General features: G+C 52.4%; 1 protein-coding gene and 1 long non-coding RNA gene across 6 annotated transcripts; one reads left to right on the top strand and one right to left on the bottom strand.

Annotated features, from left to right (window-relative positions):
- Positions 1-347: 347 nt before the first annotated feature.
- Positions 348-6,890, bottom strand: LTBR (lymphotoxin beta receptor). Of its 2 annotated transcripts, XM_033867143.2 has the most exons (10): positions 6,636-6,882; positions 6,401-6,497; positions 6,023-6,148; positions 5,787-5,939; positions 5,367-5,463; positions 5,141-5,232; positions 2,742-2,849; positions 2,404-2,429; positions 1,589-1,817; positions 348-1,257 (listed from the first exon to the last, which is right to left on the bottom strand). In XM_033867143.2, exons 1-10 carry the CDS (start codon positions 6,729-6,731, stop codon positions 1,016-1,018), a joined length of 1,266 nt encoding a protein of 421 aa, XP_033723034.1. In that variant the 5' UTR covers positions 6,732-6,882; the 3' UTR covers positions 348-1,015. The 2 variants fall into 2 exon arrangements, with proteins under 2 accessions (XP_033723034.1, XP_073645225.1); XM_073789124.1 differs by lacking the exon at positions 1,589-1,817 and having other exon boundaries at positions 1,085-1,257; positions 6,636-6,890.
- Positions 6,891-7,075: 185 nt separating this feature from the next.
- Positions 7,076-13,266, top strand: LOC117314300 (uncharacterized). Of its 4 annotated transcripts, none has more exons than XR_012324545.1 (3): positions 7,076-8,367; positions 8,458-8,594; positions 10,293-13,266. It is a non-coding gene; the product is annotated as an uncharacterized lncRNA (long non-coding RNA). The 4 variants fall into 4 exon arrangements; XR_012324546.1 differs by having other exon boundaries at positions 7,076-7,565; XR_004529056.2 differs by having other exon boundaries at positions 7,076-8,594; positions 10,293-10,356; positions 11,693-13,260.
- Positions 13,267-15,023: the final 1,757 nt, after the last annotated feature.

Genomic DNA, 15,023 nt, shown 5'->3' on the forward strand with positions numbered 1-15,023 from the left:
TCATGGCTTCTCTTGTTGCGGAGCATGGGGTGTAGGTGCGCGGGCTTCAGTAGTTGTGGCACGTGGGCTCAGTAGTTGTGGCGCATGGGCTCTAGAGCGCAGGCTCAGTAGTTGTGGCGCACGGGGTTTGTTGCTCTGTGGCATGTGGGATCTTCCCGGGCCAGGGCTCAAACCCGTGTCCCTTGCATTGGCAGGCAGATTTTTAACCACTGCGCCACCAGGGAAGCCCAAGACTCCGCACTTTCAAATGCTCAGGTTCAATCCCTGGTCAGGGAACTAGAATCCCATATGCCGTGTGGCACGGCCAAAAAAAAAAAAAAAAAAAAAAATCCCACAGAAATCAATGATCTAGGTCTCAGTCTCCTCTTTATTTGCATGTGGTTACAATTCATAAATACACTCACCGTTTTCCTCCCCCTCCAAAATTCTCCCTTATACCTAAAACCCCACCCAAGCCCCTGGTTATAAGGATTCCCTTTCCTGTCTAGAAGGGGAGGGTGGTCCTCCCTGTCACTCCATCTTCATGTAGCGTCTCCCTCAGTCCATGTGAAGTGTGGGCCCTCGAAGGGCCTCTGAAGCTTGGGGATGACGGGCACCACAAATCCGCCAGAGGTCCCGGCCATGTCCTTGAGTGACCATGTGGCTGGCTCCCTTCTGTGCCATGCTTGGGGTACAGATGCCAGGGGGGCGGCAGTTAGCGTCACATGTGCTGTCCGTGCCTGAGGCCGAGCTTGTGCTGCCCCAGTGGGCAGGGGGTCTGCAGTGGAGTCCCGGGCCTGCTCGGGCGGTGGTGAGAGTCCTGCAGGGGCACCATTCCCAGCCAGTGCTGGCCCTGCTCTCAGAGACGCGTCTGAGCCCCGGCCCCTCAGGGTCCAGCTCTCGGGGCCCTACCCAGGCCCTTGGTCAGTCCTGTGCGGGGAGGGCGGCCTCGAGGAGGAGGCGCTCTCAGGCCTCCCTTCTCCTGGCTTCTCCAGACAACATCAGGCGTGGGTGACAAATTGGGTCCTTGGCCCCGTTAGGGGGTGTGGCACCCCAGTGTCTCTGTCTCAGCCAGGTGCCAAGCTTTGCCATCCTCCTGGTAGGGTGTGGAGAGCCCGGGAGGGCTAGGGGCACCCTCTTCAGGGATGGGGTACGGAGGCTCTGGGGGAGCGGGGGTGTCTCCGGGGCCCCGTGCTCCCCCCAGTACTGGCCCGTTGTAGATGTAGATGTTGCCGGTGACAGTCACAGACCCGCCGGTGACGTGAATGCCATTGGTGCCTGTGGGAAGGAAGGTGGAGTAAGGAGTGAGGGGCAAGTTTGAGGGGAAGGCCTGTGTGACCCCAGCATCGGACTCCAGCTTCCCCAGGGCCCCTGTCCGCCATCGCTGTTTCCGCTCTGTCCCCCTCCATCGGCGTTCTTGAGCTCTGTGTTTATTCCTCTGTTTCTTGGTTTTCAGTCTCTTCCCTGCTCTGGAGTCGGGACGCTCTGGCTGCTGGAGCTTCCCCTTGCACCAGGTTTAGTCTCCTCATTTCTGCCTGGCTCACACTCTCTCTCCCTGCCCACCCTCCCTCCCCACCCACTCTGCTCCCTGCGCCTGCCCCAGGCTCACCGTGGGCCACCTGGCCTTGCTCTGGGAGCTCAGCCTCCAGCTCCCTGGCCTGGCTCAGAGGACTCTGCTGTTGTAGTGCCTCTTCCTCCAAACCTGGGGACGCCGGGAGCCCGGCCGAAGCTGGGGTCAAGTCTCCAGAGGTGGGCAGAAGTGGCTCTACCAGGTCAGGGTACTGTGGGTTGACCCTCGGGGGCTCCCAGCTTCCTTCAGCAGTATTTGATTCCTCTCCCTGCAGGACAGAGGCCGAGAACCAAGCAGTGACGTGGGCCTCAGACCCCGTCTTTCTTTAACTCCTCCCCCCTCCCCACCCCACGCTTAGGCAGCTCAGTGCCCTCTTCTGCTCCTCTTCAGGCTCCCTGCCCCAGGGCCTTTGCACCTGATGTTTCCCCAGCTCCTGGAGCACTTTCCTCGATACATCCCGACGGCTGGCTCCCTGTGTTCTTCAGCTCTCTGCTCAAATATCAGCTGATCACAGAGGCCCTCTCTGTCCACTCTAAGATAATATACCCTCGTCTGTTGCCACTGTCACTGTCCCCCTACCATGCTTTATTTAGCAATTATCACTCCCTGAGGTACAGCTGTCTAGCTTTATTCTGGCTCCACTGGTTTGTAACTCTGGGAGGACAGACACTTCGCTTTGCTCACTGCTGTTTCCACTGTGCCTTGAACGGTGCCTAGCACACCGTGTGCTTGATGAATTATTAGTTGAATGAATGAATGGTTGTTGAAGCGGCAGACTCTTTTCCTGCCTGCCCCCCACCTGGTTCACCTGTCCCCCTGCCCCTCCTTGCTGCCTCCTCAGCCTTCCCCATTACCTCTGGGTGCCTCTTGAGCAGGGATCCTGCAATAGAAAATGAAAGGGCAGGCCTCAGACCCCCAGGCTCTCCCCCTCCACACAAGCCATGATATGGCACTGCTCACCCTGGGCTCCCCACAAGGATCAGGTTATCATTACCCTTATCTCCAGCCTCAGAGTGGGGGGCTGGATGGAGGTGATGTCTATGTGGGGGGCAGGTGCTGGGCGTCTTGGGGGTGTGAAGGCGCAGAAGGGTCATCCCTGGGCGAGCTGAATATTCCCTCCAGCCCCCCTCCCCCAGCTAGGTAGGCACAGACCCAGGCCCTGCATCCCTGCCTGCACCCTGCTCCTTCCTACCCAGCTTTCTGCAGAGAGAGGGGTGGCTCTTCCAGGTGCAGGCGAACACAGTGGTGAGAAGCAGCAAGGAGACCAGCGGCAGCAAGACGGCCAGCACCAGCATCGTTCCTGCAGGACGGCAGACAGGAAGGGGCATGAGGGCCCGAGGAGGCTGGGGGGTGGGCAGTTAAGGAAGAGCTCTCCAGTTCTCAAGCCACCCGGGCAGAAAAGGGAGAGCAGCTTTCCCCTTCCGGTCCCACTACAGTTCCTAAAGGAGGAGTTGGAGAAACTTCCCTCGGGTTACAGAGAAGGGGCACTAAGCCTGACTAGTGGGGCGACCTCCTGACAGCCAGCAGAAACTCTGCCACAGATGGAGACGTTTGGGGTGGATGTGGGTGGCCACCGGCACGGGGGCAGCCTTGCGGGTGAGGACAGGCACTCGGGCAGTCGGTCTGCAAGGGCTGAAAGTGGGAGTGGGAAGCAATAAGGGAGATGGAGAGTCTGTAAGCAGACTCAGGCCACAGGGTGAAGTCATGTCTCTGCGGACTTGACCATCTTACAGAGAGACCCACAGCTGCGGGAGCTGAGGTTGTCCTTCTGCAGCTGTGGAGGTGTTTACAGGGGTGACGGAGTCGGGATCCTGGCTTCTGAACTCTGCCTGTGGCTACCTGGCAGTGGAGGGCTGCCCGGTCTCCACCCGCGGCTCAGGGCAGGTCCCGGGAGGGAGGGAAGCGGAGGCTGGGTTTCTCAGGTGCCCACATGTAGCCATGGTAACTGCTGCCTTCCTATGGGCCTCATGCTGCCGTCAACAGCATGGAGTCTACCATGCCCGTCGCCTGTGTCACCTGTGCCTGAGGAAGATGGGGAGCACTTGGACATTTGCACACTGGGAGTTTGCCCTTTGTGAGCCGTCTAATTCCATGGCCTAAGGGAGTCCAGAATGGGAGGTGTGGGGAAAAACTAGACCCAGAGTCTTGGACACCTGGGCTCCTGCCCAGTTGTGTATTTTTCATATAAAAATGAGATTAGCTTACATACTCTCTAAAATTCCAGCTCTAAAATGCCTATCGTTTTTGATACACAGTTAGAAATTAATACGAGGATGTGGAAAATATTTACGATATAGTTGAATGAAAAATTAAGTTACAAATGACTGCACTTTTAGGAAAATAATTATTTTTTTCTATTGCACAGAAAAAAGTATGGGAAGACATATTCAAAAGTGTTGAGTGTGGGGCTTCCCTGGTGGCGCAGTGGTTAAGAATCTGCCTGCCAATGCAAGGGACACGGGTTTGAGGCCTGGTCCGGGAAGATCCCACATGCCGCGGAGCAATTAAGCCTGTGTGCCACAACTACTGACCCTGTGCTCTAGAGCCCGTGAGCCACAACTCCTGAGCCCACGTGCCACAACTCCTGAAGCCTGCACGCCTAGAGCCCGTGCTCCCCAACAAGAGAAGCCAGTGCACCGCAATGAGAAGCCCGTGCACCGCAAAGAACAGCAGTCCCCGCTCACTGCAACTAGAGGAAGCCTGTGCACAGCAACGAAGACCCAACGCAGCCAAAAATTTAAAAATAAATAAATTAATTAATTAAAATGAAAAAAAAGAAAGTGTTGAGTGGATATGCTAGGTGATGGTTCTGTGGGTGAGGTTTAGTTTTGTTTATCTGAATTTTCTGCAGTCTGCAAGTATTACGGCATGGGCTTTGGAGAAAGAGAGACTTAGAATAGGTCTTCGTAACACCAGTTACCACATGGATGATCTTGGGCAAGTCACCTAACCTCTCTGGGACGCGGTTTCCTCATCTAGTCAGTGAGGATAATAATAAGACTATTTCATAGGATCATTGTGAGGGTCATATGAGTTATTGAAAGTCAAGTGTTCACAGAGTGCCTGACGCGCTAGCTCTCAATAAGTGGAAGCTATGATTATACATACTTGGTAATTTTTTAAAGTTAAGGAAATAAACTTACCCCTGATTAATAACAACCACAGTCATTAGAAACATCCCGTAATCCTCTATTAGGCGAGGAAACCAATGACTCCACAGAAAAGACCAAGAAAGCATCAAGTGTAGAATCTTCTCTCGAATAACTACAGAGACATCCAGTCTAGTAAATGGATTACGTGATGGTGGCATGTCCAAAACGATGACGGTGATGTCAGTTACAATTACATCTCCATGTGGGTGTACTATTACATATAACTTATAAGTCATGTGTAGGACATATAACTTAAAAAGTGTGTGTGTATGTTTGTGTGTAATTAACCTGGCCCAGGGATACTCCAATTTCCCTTTGAGGAGCTTTTCTTCTTGCCTCAATTCTGACTGGAAAGGATTCATCATTTCCCCGTTCTTTTCGATGGCTAGAATTAAGGCATCTTCCCAGATGCCCCCTGCCCCTGCCCCTGGCCCCTCACCTGGCGTCTCGGAGGGCTCTGGCGGATTTCTGCAGCTGGTGTCAGACCGGGAGGTGCCTGGCGCTGCCTCTACGAGGCCCTGGTCCTCACACCTGTGGAGGAAAGAGCCCAGCTCAGGTGGGCTCCTGGTGGTAAGTGGGAGGCGGTCCGTGGAGCTGAGCAGTGGACGGGGCTGTCAGCAGCTGGGGCTGGGAGGGTGGGAGGAACACGGACCTGGCACCCTCACCTGGTGTGGGGCTGGCAGCGGGCGCTGGGGGAGGAGGTGTTCTGGAAGTGCCCTGCCTTACAGGGAACACAGTTGCTGTTAGCCTTCCTGTCTTCATCTGGCAAGAGAAATGCATGGCCAGCCAGGGTGAGTGGGCAAAGGGAGCCCACTGGATGGCCCCTTCCCTGACCACCCACTGCAATCCGTAGTTTGCAGCATCTTTCCTGATCTCCGAATTGCCCGAGCTTCCTCCCAGTGCTGGGAGGACCCCCGAGCCCCGCACCATCCCAGTTTCATTTCTCTGCAGGTCCCTTCTGTGAGCCTTGCTCAGGGAGGGAGAAGAGGCCTGGGGCCTCACCATGGACACAACCCCATGCACCCTGCCCCCTTCAAGATCACCCGCCTCCTCCCCCCACCCCTTTGCCCCCAGTGACCTCTGACCTTTGAGCTCGGCTTCAGTGCCAGGCGGGCAGTGGGAGAGTGACTCGCAGTGTACACACTCAGAGCCCCAAAAGACGCAGAAGAGTCCTGGCTGGCAGCGGCACTGGGTTTTGTGTTTGCTAGTGCAAGGCGTGATCTCCATGAAGCCCAGCACTGGTGGGGAGACAGAGGGCTCAGCAGCGGGGCTGCGCTCCAGGAGATCCCAGCCCCCGTCCCCGCCAGAACACCCCACTCACTCTGGTCACAGGGGCGGCACAGCTGGCAGATGGAGAGATGGTTCCAGTGCTCGTTGTAGGAATTTTCGGGGCACGTGGCACAAGTGGTGTCCTGATCGGGGCCACATTCGGCCGAGACGTGTGTGCCTAGGATGTGAGCGGGGCAGTGGGAGTGTCAGGGGACTAGGGTTCCCCCACGCCCTCTGCTGCTTGCTGTGTGACCCTGGGCCTGCCGCGGTGCCTACACGGGAGGGACGGCCGGTGTCTCTCACTCTCTGTTTCTGCCAGCGGGTACTCCTGGGAGATGGCGTCCACCTTCCGTCTGAGGCAGCGGTGTGGGCTGGAGCGCCCTGTAACCCACCTCCCTGTCCCAGACTTCCTGTGGCCCCCGTCACTCACCTGGGGGGCAGCGGGAGCAGCAGACGTGATGCTTGGGCTCGTAGTACTCCGTTTCCCGGTCCCGGCAGGTTTGGTTCTCCGTGCGGTACGGGGGCACCTTCAAGGGGAGATGGAGTGAGGCGAGAAGTATTCAGCAGTCAGCTGGGAAGGGCAGAGGGGCTACAGAGAGGGCGGCCCAGACCCCTCTTCCCTGGCTGAGCCCACCCCCACCCGCTGGCCTGGGCCCCTCCCTCACCAGCTGGAGCTGGGATGCTGCCAGGAGACCCCAGAGGCCCAATATGAGCGGCCCCCAGGCCAGGCCGCAGGGGGAGGCGGCCCACGGCAGGCGCATGGCGGCCAGTCAGCCAGCCGAGCAGATGGGTGGAGGCCTGGGAGGAAGGTGGGAGGCCTGGACGTTCCGGGCAGTGGTGGCAGCAGCCTCCCGAGCCCAGAGGCTGGGACAGGACTCGGCCGACTTGCCCCCGGGGGCCAGAGCGGCCGGGCCTGGCCTGGCCTCCAGGGCTCCAGCGCTGGGCTCAGGAAGTGGGAGTGGAGGAGCCGGCGGGGCGGGGACAGGGAGAGCTGGGAGCCGAGGCAGCTGTCTGTCGCAATCGGGAAGAGGAACAGGCTTGGCTGCCCGACGCAGGGCGGGAGGGGGTGGCGGGGAAAGCACGTGAGGGCAGCGGGGCCGGAACCGGGCCTCCTCCCTTCTTTGGAGGCCTGACCGGAGAGGAGGATGCAGGGACAGGCCAGGCCCAGCCAGTGGGAAAGGGGTAGCAGAGCCAGTGCACACTCCTCGGCTGGGCCCCCGGAAGCCCAGCTGGGAACAGATGGAGTTCCAGACACAGCTGTGTCCAGCTAGCAGGACGCCAGATCTGAAAAGTGGATGGGCCTGGACTGTCAAACTTGGAGGGTGCAGAGACCCACCGAGAGCCTCGGCCAGCCAGACCAGCATCTGGGAACCAGAAGTCCTAGCTGGCAGACTGTCTGGACTCCCGGCTTCCCACCCTGTTGTGTGACTTTTGAAGATAAACTACAAAGGAGTCACAGCCAGCCAGCACCCCCTTCCCTGAGTCAACCCAGCCCACACCCACCTCAGTGGACACGGGTCACCTACGAGATTCTCCAGAGCGTGCAGCGGCCCCTGCTCCCCTGTCCTCAGAGAAGGCAGTGGTGCATAGACCAGGTTCCGATGAGCAGGGCAGCTGGGCTGGGGCTGGGTGGCCACCACCCTCAGTCCCAGCCTCTCACCCAGGAGCCTTTGAATCCCTTTGAGCTGGAGGGAGCTGACAGCCCACCAGACCGGGCCCCTCACATTAAGGATGAGGACACAGAGGCCAGGGTGCCATGTAGAGGAGACGGGGATTCCAGGGGCACTCGGTCTGGTCCTTGTCCCTTTTCTTCCCACCATCTCCCTGCAACCCATTAACAGCATCCCAGCCCTTACCCAACCATGCCAGGGTGTCTGGTCTCCAAGTTCCTGTGCTCCTGGCTCACTCCCACCTGTCCTTGAGGGTCACCTGGGCTCTGGGAAGCACCTCCACCCCGGGCTGCCCAGCCTCCCTGCAGACCACTCCCTGTGACCCGTGGCTTGCCATCCGCTGGCCGCTGGGCCGTGAGCTCGGCAGCGGCCTGCCCCGGAGCTGTAACTCTGGGCTCCCGGAGCTTCACACAGGGTCTGGCACGCACCGCGTGTCCGGTACATATTTATGGACTAAACCGATGATGCCTCGCCCACGTCCCACAGCCGGTCCGTGGCAGAGCCAGCCTAGAGGCCGGGGCTCCGGATGTCTGGGTCCCAGCTCATTCCAGCAACCAGGCTCCCTCCTCGTGACTCAGGGGTGCCTCCCTAAGCATGACGGACTGTCTGGAGAGAGGTCACCTGGGCATCATCCCTGCCCCCTCCTTGGAGGGCTCTGTTCACACATCCTAACCCTGGTTGGTCTGTCTGGCTGGACAGGCTCCTGGTGGAAGAGTGGGAAGTCCAGGTCAGGGGTGTGCCCCTGGTGGGGGGCGGATCACAAAAGGGCGAATCAGCCTGCCTGAGCTATAGACATCTCTCTCCTCTCCTGGTGCAGGCCTAGGACCCGCACTCTGCTGGAGAACATCCGAGGCTGCCTGGGAAGGGAGGAAGTGTCAGAAAGGCGCGCGCTGCTCAGGTCAAGAAAATGGGGTCTGGGACTGGACACACCACTGAGCTCTTAAATGCAGAAAGGTCTGTGTGCACACCTTAGATCCCTTTTTCTATTTATTAACAAAATTTTTAAAATTGAAATTTAGTTGATTTACAATGTTGTATAGGTTTCAGGTGTACAGCAAGGTTATTCAGTTATATATATAACTGAACATATATTCAGTTATATGAAATTTGAAGCATACATATTTTCAGATTTTATTCCATTCTAGTTTATTATAAGATATTGTATACAATTCCCTGTGTTGGACAGTAAATCCTTGTTGCCTATCTATTTTATATATAGTAGTGTGTATCTGTTAATCTCATACTCCTAATTTATCCTTTCCCCATCTCTTTCCCCTTCGGTGACCATAAGTTTGTTTTCTATGTCTGTGAGTCTGTTTCTGTTTCGTATATAGATTCATCTGTATTATATTTTAGATTCCACATACAAGTGATATCATATAATATTTGTCTTCTTCTGTCTGACTTACTTCACTTAGTATGACAATCTCTTGGTCCATCCATGTTGCTGCAAATGGCAATATTTCATTCTTTTTTATGAGTAATATTCCATTTTTTATATATATATATATATATATATATATATATATATATATATCACATTCTTCTTAAACCAATTGTCTGTTGCTGACAGTTGGGTTATTTCTATGTCTTGGCTGCTGTAAATAGTGCTGCTATGAGCATTAGAGTTGCACGTATTTTTTCGAATTAGAGTTTTCGTCTTTTCTGGATCTATACCCAGGAGAGAGATTGCCACATCTTATGGTAGCTCTAGGTTTAGTTTTTTTAAGGAAACTCCACACTGTTTTCCATAGTGGCTGCACCAATTTACATTCCCACCAACAGTGTAAGAGGGTTCCCTTTTCGCCACATCCTCTCCAGCATTTATTATTTGTAGACTTTTAAAAAATTAATTAATTAATTTTTTGGCTGTGTTGGGTCTTTGTTGCTGCGCACGGGCTTTCTCTAGTTGTGGCGAGCGGGGGCTGCTCTTCGTTGCAGTACGCGGGCTTCTCATTGCAGTGGCTTCTCTTTGTTGCGGAGCCTGGGCTCTAGGCACTCGGGCCTCAGTAGTTGTTGCACGCGGGCTCAGTAGTTGTGGCTCATGGTCTTAGTTGCTCCGTGGCATGTGGGATCTTCCCAAACCAGGGCTCGAGCCCGTGTCTCCTGCATTGGCAGGCGGATTCTTAACCACTGCGCCACCAGGGAAGTCCCATTATTTGTAGACTTTTTGATGATGGACATTCTGACTGGTGTGAGGTGATACCTTATAGTGGTTTTGATTTGCCTTTCTCTAATAATTAGCGATGTTGAGCATCTTTTCATGGGCCTGTTGGCCAACTGTGTGTCTTCTTTGGAAAAAAGTCTATTTAGGTCTCTTTTTTTTATTATTATCATGGAAATCACGCATAATTTATACATATGGAAAAGAGGAGACAATAGTACTGTGAACTCCCAGCCTCAACTCAGGTGGGTCTTATTTCTCCCATAGAACCCTCTCCTACTCTTCTAATCTTCTCTTAATTATTTTGAAGCAAATCCCAGACATATATTATTTCACTTGAAAATATTTTAAGATTTTACTCAAAGACAGGGACTCTTTTTCCTTTAATTGAAGAATAACCTATAAACAATGAAATGCATAAAGTAAACTAATCTTATGTGTACAGATCAATGAATTTTCACTTTTGTGTATTCCTGTGTATCTCCCAGAATACTTCCAGCACCCCAAAATGTTCCTGCACGCCCTTTCCAGGCAAAGCTCCCTGCATCACAGGTAAGCACCATCTCAGATCCTTTTAGCTCCAGCAGTCTGAACTATATTCTTTCTGCTGCTAGCATGAGCTGTCACTTCAGCTTTCAAGGACTCTCTGCGTCCTATGGAAAGAGCCCTAAGATCTGGACTTTAATCTTGGCCCCGTCACTTCACCTCTCTGGGTCTCTTTTTTTGTGCCAAATCAACTGCTGCTTTGCTTGCGGCTCTGATCTGTTCTCCACCCTTCCCCTGCTCTGTTCTGTTCCCTATTGGGAACTACATTTCCCAGAGCGCTTTTCCCTCTGGCTTCCCTGTAGGCTCAGCCAGTGGGAAGACAGGTGGGTGGAGGACAATTTGGTGGGAAGAGGGAAGAAGCCAGGCGATTCCTCTGCTTCTCTGCTTTCTGACAAGGCGCGCAGCTCGTTGTGTTGCTTCCTTCCATCCTTCCACTATCCCATCCCCTGCCAGGCAGCCCCCACTATTTAGTTCCTGCCAAATAGCTCTGGAGGCTTCTGGGTCTGTAAGGCTTCTGTATAAGTTTGTCTTTCCAGCCCTAGAGAGGTAGCTGCTTCCTGCTTTGCTATTTTCTGGGTTGCCTTGCTGTCCCCCACTGGCTTCTCAGCATTTCCATCAACCATGTACCAATTCTCTGTGTTAAGTTTCTTCCATTTGAAAGACATAGAGTGTTTCCTCTTTCTGGACACTGATGGACAAATCTCACCCATGAATGGTGATTATGCCTGCCCTGCCTTCTCCGGGAGGGTGAGGGGAGCCTCACAAGGTGAGGCGTCCATGAACTCTTCACGGGCAGACATCGTCTCTGCTTCTTCCCTTTCGTGTTCTTCATCGGCTTCCTCGAGGTTTTGCTGATTTCCGTGGGGCAACACCAGACCCCGACTGAGTGCCCCATAGACCCCCAGAGTGTGTGGGAGTGAGGCTCTTCTCCAGGCCCTCTCCAGAGGGGGTTGCTGGGAGATCCTTCTTCCCAGAGGCCCATGGGAATCCAAAAGGAGGGTTTATGGGAATGGATTCTTTTTTTTTTTTTTTTTTTTGGTTTTTATTAGAGTATAGTTGATATACAATGTTGTGTTAGTTTCTGCTGTATAGCAAAGTGAATCAGTTGTACATATACATAGATCCACTCTTTTTTAGACTTTTTTCGCATATAGGTCATTACAGAGTATTGAGTAGAGTTCCCTGTGCTAGCCAGTAGATCCTTATTAGTTAGCTATTTTATATAGAGTAGTGTGTGTATGTCAGTCCCAGTCTTCCAATTTATCTCTCCCCCTCCTTTCCCCCTGTGGATTCTTCTAAATAATCTTCTTTCTCCCCTCTTCCCCATACTGCTCTCAACCAGCTGCTGTCCTTGAATAGGGTCTGGTAAACACTGAGAAATGTGTAATCGATGAGGGTCGTCCTTCTCCAGAATATTTTCACTGGGGACAATCCCTCAGCCCAACTGGGTGATTTTCTCAACTGGGGTGATTTTGCCCCCTAGAAGACATTTGGCAATATTTGGAGGAGTTTTTGATTGTCACAATTCAGGGGGTACTATGGGCATCTAGTCGGTAGAGGCCAGGGATGCTGTTAAACATCGTACAGTGCACAGGACACGGCCGCAACAAAGAATTATCCAAGTGTCAGTAGTGCCAAGGTTGAGAAATTCAGCCTTAATCCGAAGGAATAAACCTCAAATGGTGAACTTCTAGGCATCGTGCCAGGTGATTGGACCAAGAGTCGCAGGGAGGGATTTTCTGGAACATCATTTTCGATGAAAGAGAAATTCATACTACATAAGCGCAGGTAAAAGGACACTATTTTCCACAGTGGGCAGCCCAGTGTGGAGAGGCTAATTAGCTCTAAGCAGTAAGAATAAAAATTTACAATTACTTGAGTGACTCCTTTTCACCCTAGAAAGGATAGAGACTGAAATGAAAAGGGGAAGGAAATTTAGATAAATTAACAAAACACAAATTAATGGGTACTCAGAGGAAATTAGGATGTTGGATGTTTTGAGGATATCTTCATTTATTTTTTTAATTTTTAAAAAATTCATGGGACTTCCCTGGTGGCGCAGTGGTTCAGAATCCGGCTGCCATTGCAGGGGACATGGATTTGATCCCTAGTCTGGGAAGATCCCCCACACCGCGGAGCAACTAAGGCCGTGCGCCGCAACTACTGAGCCTGCACTCTGGAGTTCGCGAGCCACAACTACTGAAGCCCACGGGCCTAGAGCCCGTGCTCCACGGCAGGAGAAGCCACCGCAATGAGAAGTCCGCACACCGCAAGGAAGAGTAGCTCCCGCTCGCCACAACTAGAGAAAGCCCGCGTGCAGCAACGAAGATCCAAAGCAGCCAAAAATCAGTTCTGTATTTCTCTACTTATAATGGTGACTTACGACTATTTCTAGATAATGAAACAAATCTTTTTGTCCTGCCCAAGTGACTCCAAATTTACTCCTTTTTTAGTAGCTTAATAGCTTTATCCTTTGCATTTGAAGGTAAACTTCAAAAGGGGTAAGAGCAATCTTTAGAATTTAATTTGTATCTATGTTATACCTAGTATAGTGCTTCAGACAATAAACTGATTAAAATTGTTAACGGAAAAAAAAATGTAGTCTAGTTGATTTACAATGTTGTGTTAGTTTCTGCTGTACAGCAAAGTGATTCAGTTTTACACATATACACATTCTTTTCCATTATGGTTTATCACAGGATATTGAATATAGTTCCCTGTGCTCTCTAGTAGGACTCCGTTGTTTATTCATCCTATGTATACTAGTTTGCATCTGCTAATCCCAAACTTCAATCCATCCCTCCCCCACCACCACCCTTTGGTAACCACAAGTCTGTTCTCTATGTCTGTGAGTTTGTTTTGTAGATAAGTTCGTTTGTGTCAAATTTTAGATTTGAGGATACTTTCTCATAGCACAACACTCTCTGTCAAAGATATACCTTGAGTCTTACCCAAGATGCTAATTCTGCTGTCTTCTGCAGAATGGGGTAGTCAACAAAGAGTGGCCACTAGACCCTGGGGCCACTGGTAATAAACCTAGTGCCTGTCTTCAGAGAACTCATAATATGATCCGTGCATATGGAAACACACACATACACGCATGCACACATGCACACACTGAGATAAGAGTGTACAGCAGTGCATGTTGGAGCATGGGGGAGAAAGCGATCACTTCCACCGTCTCCTGTCCCTGGGGAGCAAGAGGCAGGAAGACCCTCCGAACTCACAACCCTCATTCCACTGCAGACCTTCTAGTCTCCCCTCTCTCCCTGTAGCCTTTGCACAGTTTATGGCCAAACCACAGGGTTAGAGGATAGCCAGTCCTGGGAGGGGGAAGGAAGGGCTGAGGCTCTGGGAGAGGCTGGGGGAGCTTCAAGACAAGACCTACAAGGCCCTGATGACCCCCAGAACAGGCATCCACTTCTCTGGAAGTCAGGGAGCATCACTGAGCTTGGAAAGGGGAAGCTCAGCTCTCAATCTGGCCCCACCCCCAACTCCCAGGGTGATGTGGGCAAGTCACTTTGTTTCTGGGGCCTCAGTTCCCTGATGCATTAAGCAAGGGGCTAGATGCAGAGCCAGCTGGAAAGGGCTTTGGTGACCATCTGGGCTGCCTTACCACCCCACCCCCTCCCTTTCATTGAGAGCCTGGTGGCCCAGAGTGGTAAAGTGTCATTTTGTGGGTTTTTTTACATTCTTTTTTTTTTTTAATGTTCTTTTCCACTGTGGTTTTTCCCAGGAGAAACTATCATTTTCTAAGGCACATAGTTTAAAAGCCAACATGGAAGTCATAGAATAATGCCTAGACCGTGGTCCCATTTATGGAAAAAAACTATATATCTTGTTTTTAAAAAATACATGTAAGTCTATAAAAGCACCCAAAAAAGATGGACACAAATGACAGTGGCTCTCCTGGGCCAAGGGGTGGGAAAGGAATGGGACAGAGGGAGGCTTTTATTGTCCTGTAAACCTCCATGTTGTTGGAAAATTGTGTTGTGAAAAAAACGTGTTCAGGTATTTTTTTCTGCACCTTAAAAGATAATATTTAAAACAGAGCCATGACAAGTGCAGGTCTCAGATTTCTGCTTTTTTCACAACAACAAGCTTGCTCTGGCCCGTTCTAGATCTGGAATGCTGCTGTCTCTAAGCTACCACACCCTGGCAGGTGCTACAGGGACACAGCGCTCGCGCTCCAGCTCAGCCCAGCCCAGGCCTCTCTATCCTGCTCGCTGAGCCCTTGAGAGGAAGACGAAAACTATTTGCAGTGAGGCCTTGGGCCAGTGGTTGGATTTCAGGCACCAGCCAGCAAATAGGAAAGGCAGGGATGTGTCTCTCTGAAACTCTGAGATGGGACAAGCAGGGTGCTGAGTACCGCACCTGTAGGTAGGATGTCCCTTGGGAAGGCGGGGACGGTAGAGAGAGCTTCTCAAGGAGCCTGGGAGATAATCCAGGACCCTGATGGCTGGTTAATCCACGGACTCTCTGTGGGAGTGTGTGAAACTTCCTGGTGTTCAAAACCAGGTGCAGGGGAGCCCCGGTTCCCCAAGAGTCTGTGGCTGGTCTCTCTTGGGGTGTACGGCAAAAGCCCTGAGCAGACATCCCCGTGCCGAAGAACAATTCTGCTCTGTCCTTCACTCTACTGCTATTAGGCTTTGTGTGCACAGAACACTGGCTTA

This window comes from Tursiops truncatus, chromosome 11 (assembly GCF_011762595.2).
Source record: "Tursiops truncatus isolate mTurTru1 chromosome 11, mTurTru1.mat.Y, whole genome shotgun sequence".
NCBI classification, from domain to species: domain Eukaryota; kingdom Metazoa; phylum Chordata; class Mammalia; order Artiodactyla; family Delphinidae; genus Tursiops; species Tursiops truncatus.

What these genes read in the sequence shown, in the direction of transcription:
- LTBR (XM_033867143.2), bottom strand. Translation starts at nt 6,731, where the DNA reads ATGCGCCTGCCGTGGGCCGCCTCCCCCTGCGGCCTGGCCTGGGGGCCG. An exon ending in CACTGAAGCCGAGCTCAAAG is followed by an intron (nt 5,464 to 5,786) that starts GTCAGAGGTCAC and finishes TTCTCTTGCCAG; the next exon opens with ATGAAGACAGGAAGGCTAAC. An exon ending in TGCTCAAGAGGCACCCAGAG is followed by an intron (nt 1,818 to 2,403) that starts GTAATGGGGAAG and finishes TCTGTCCTGCAG; the next exon opens with GGAGAGGAATCAAATACTGC.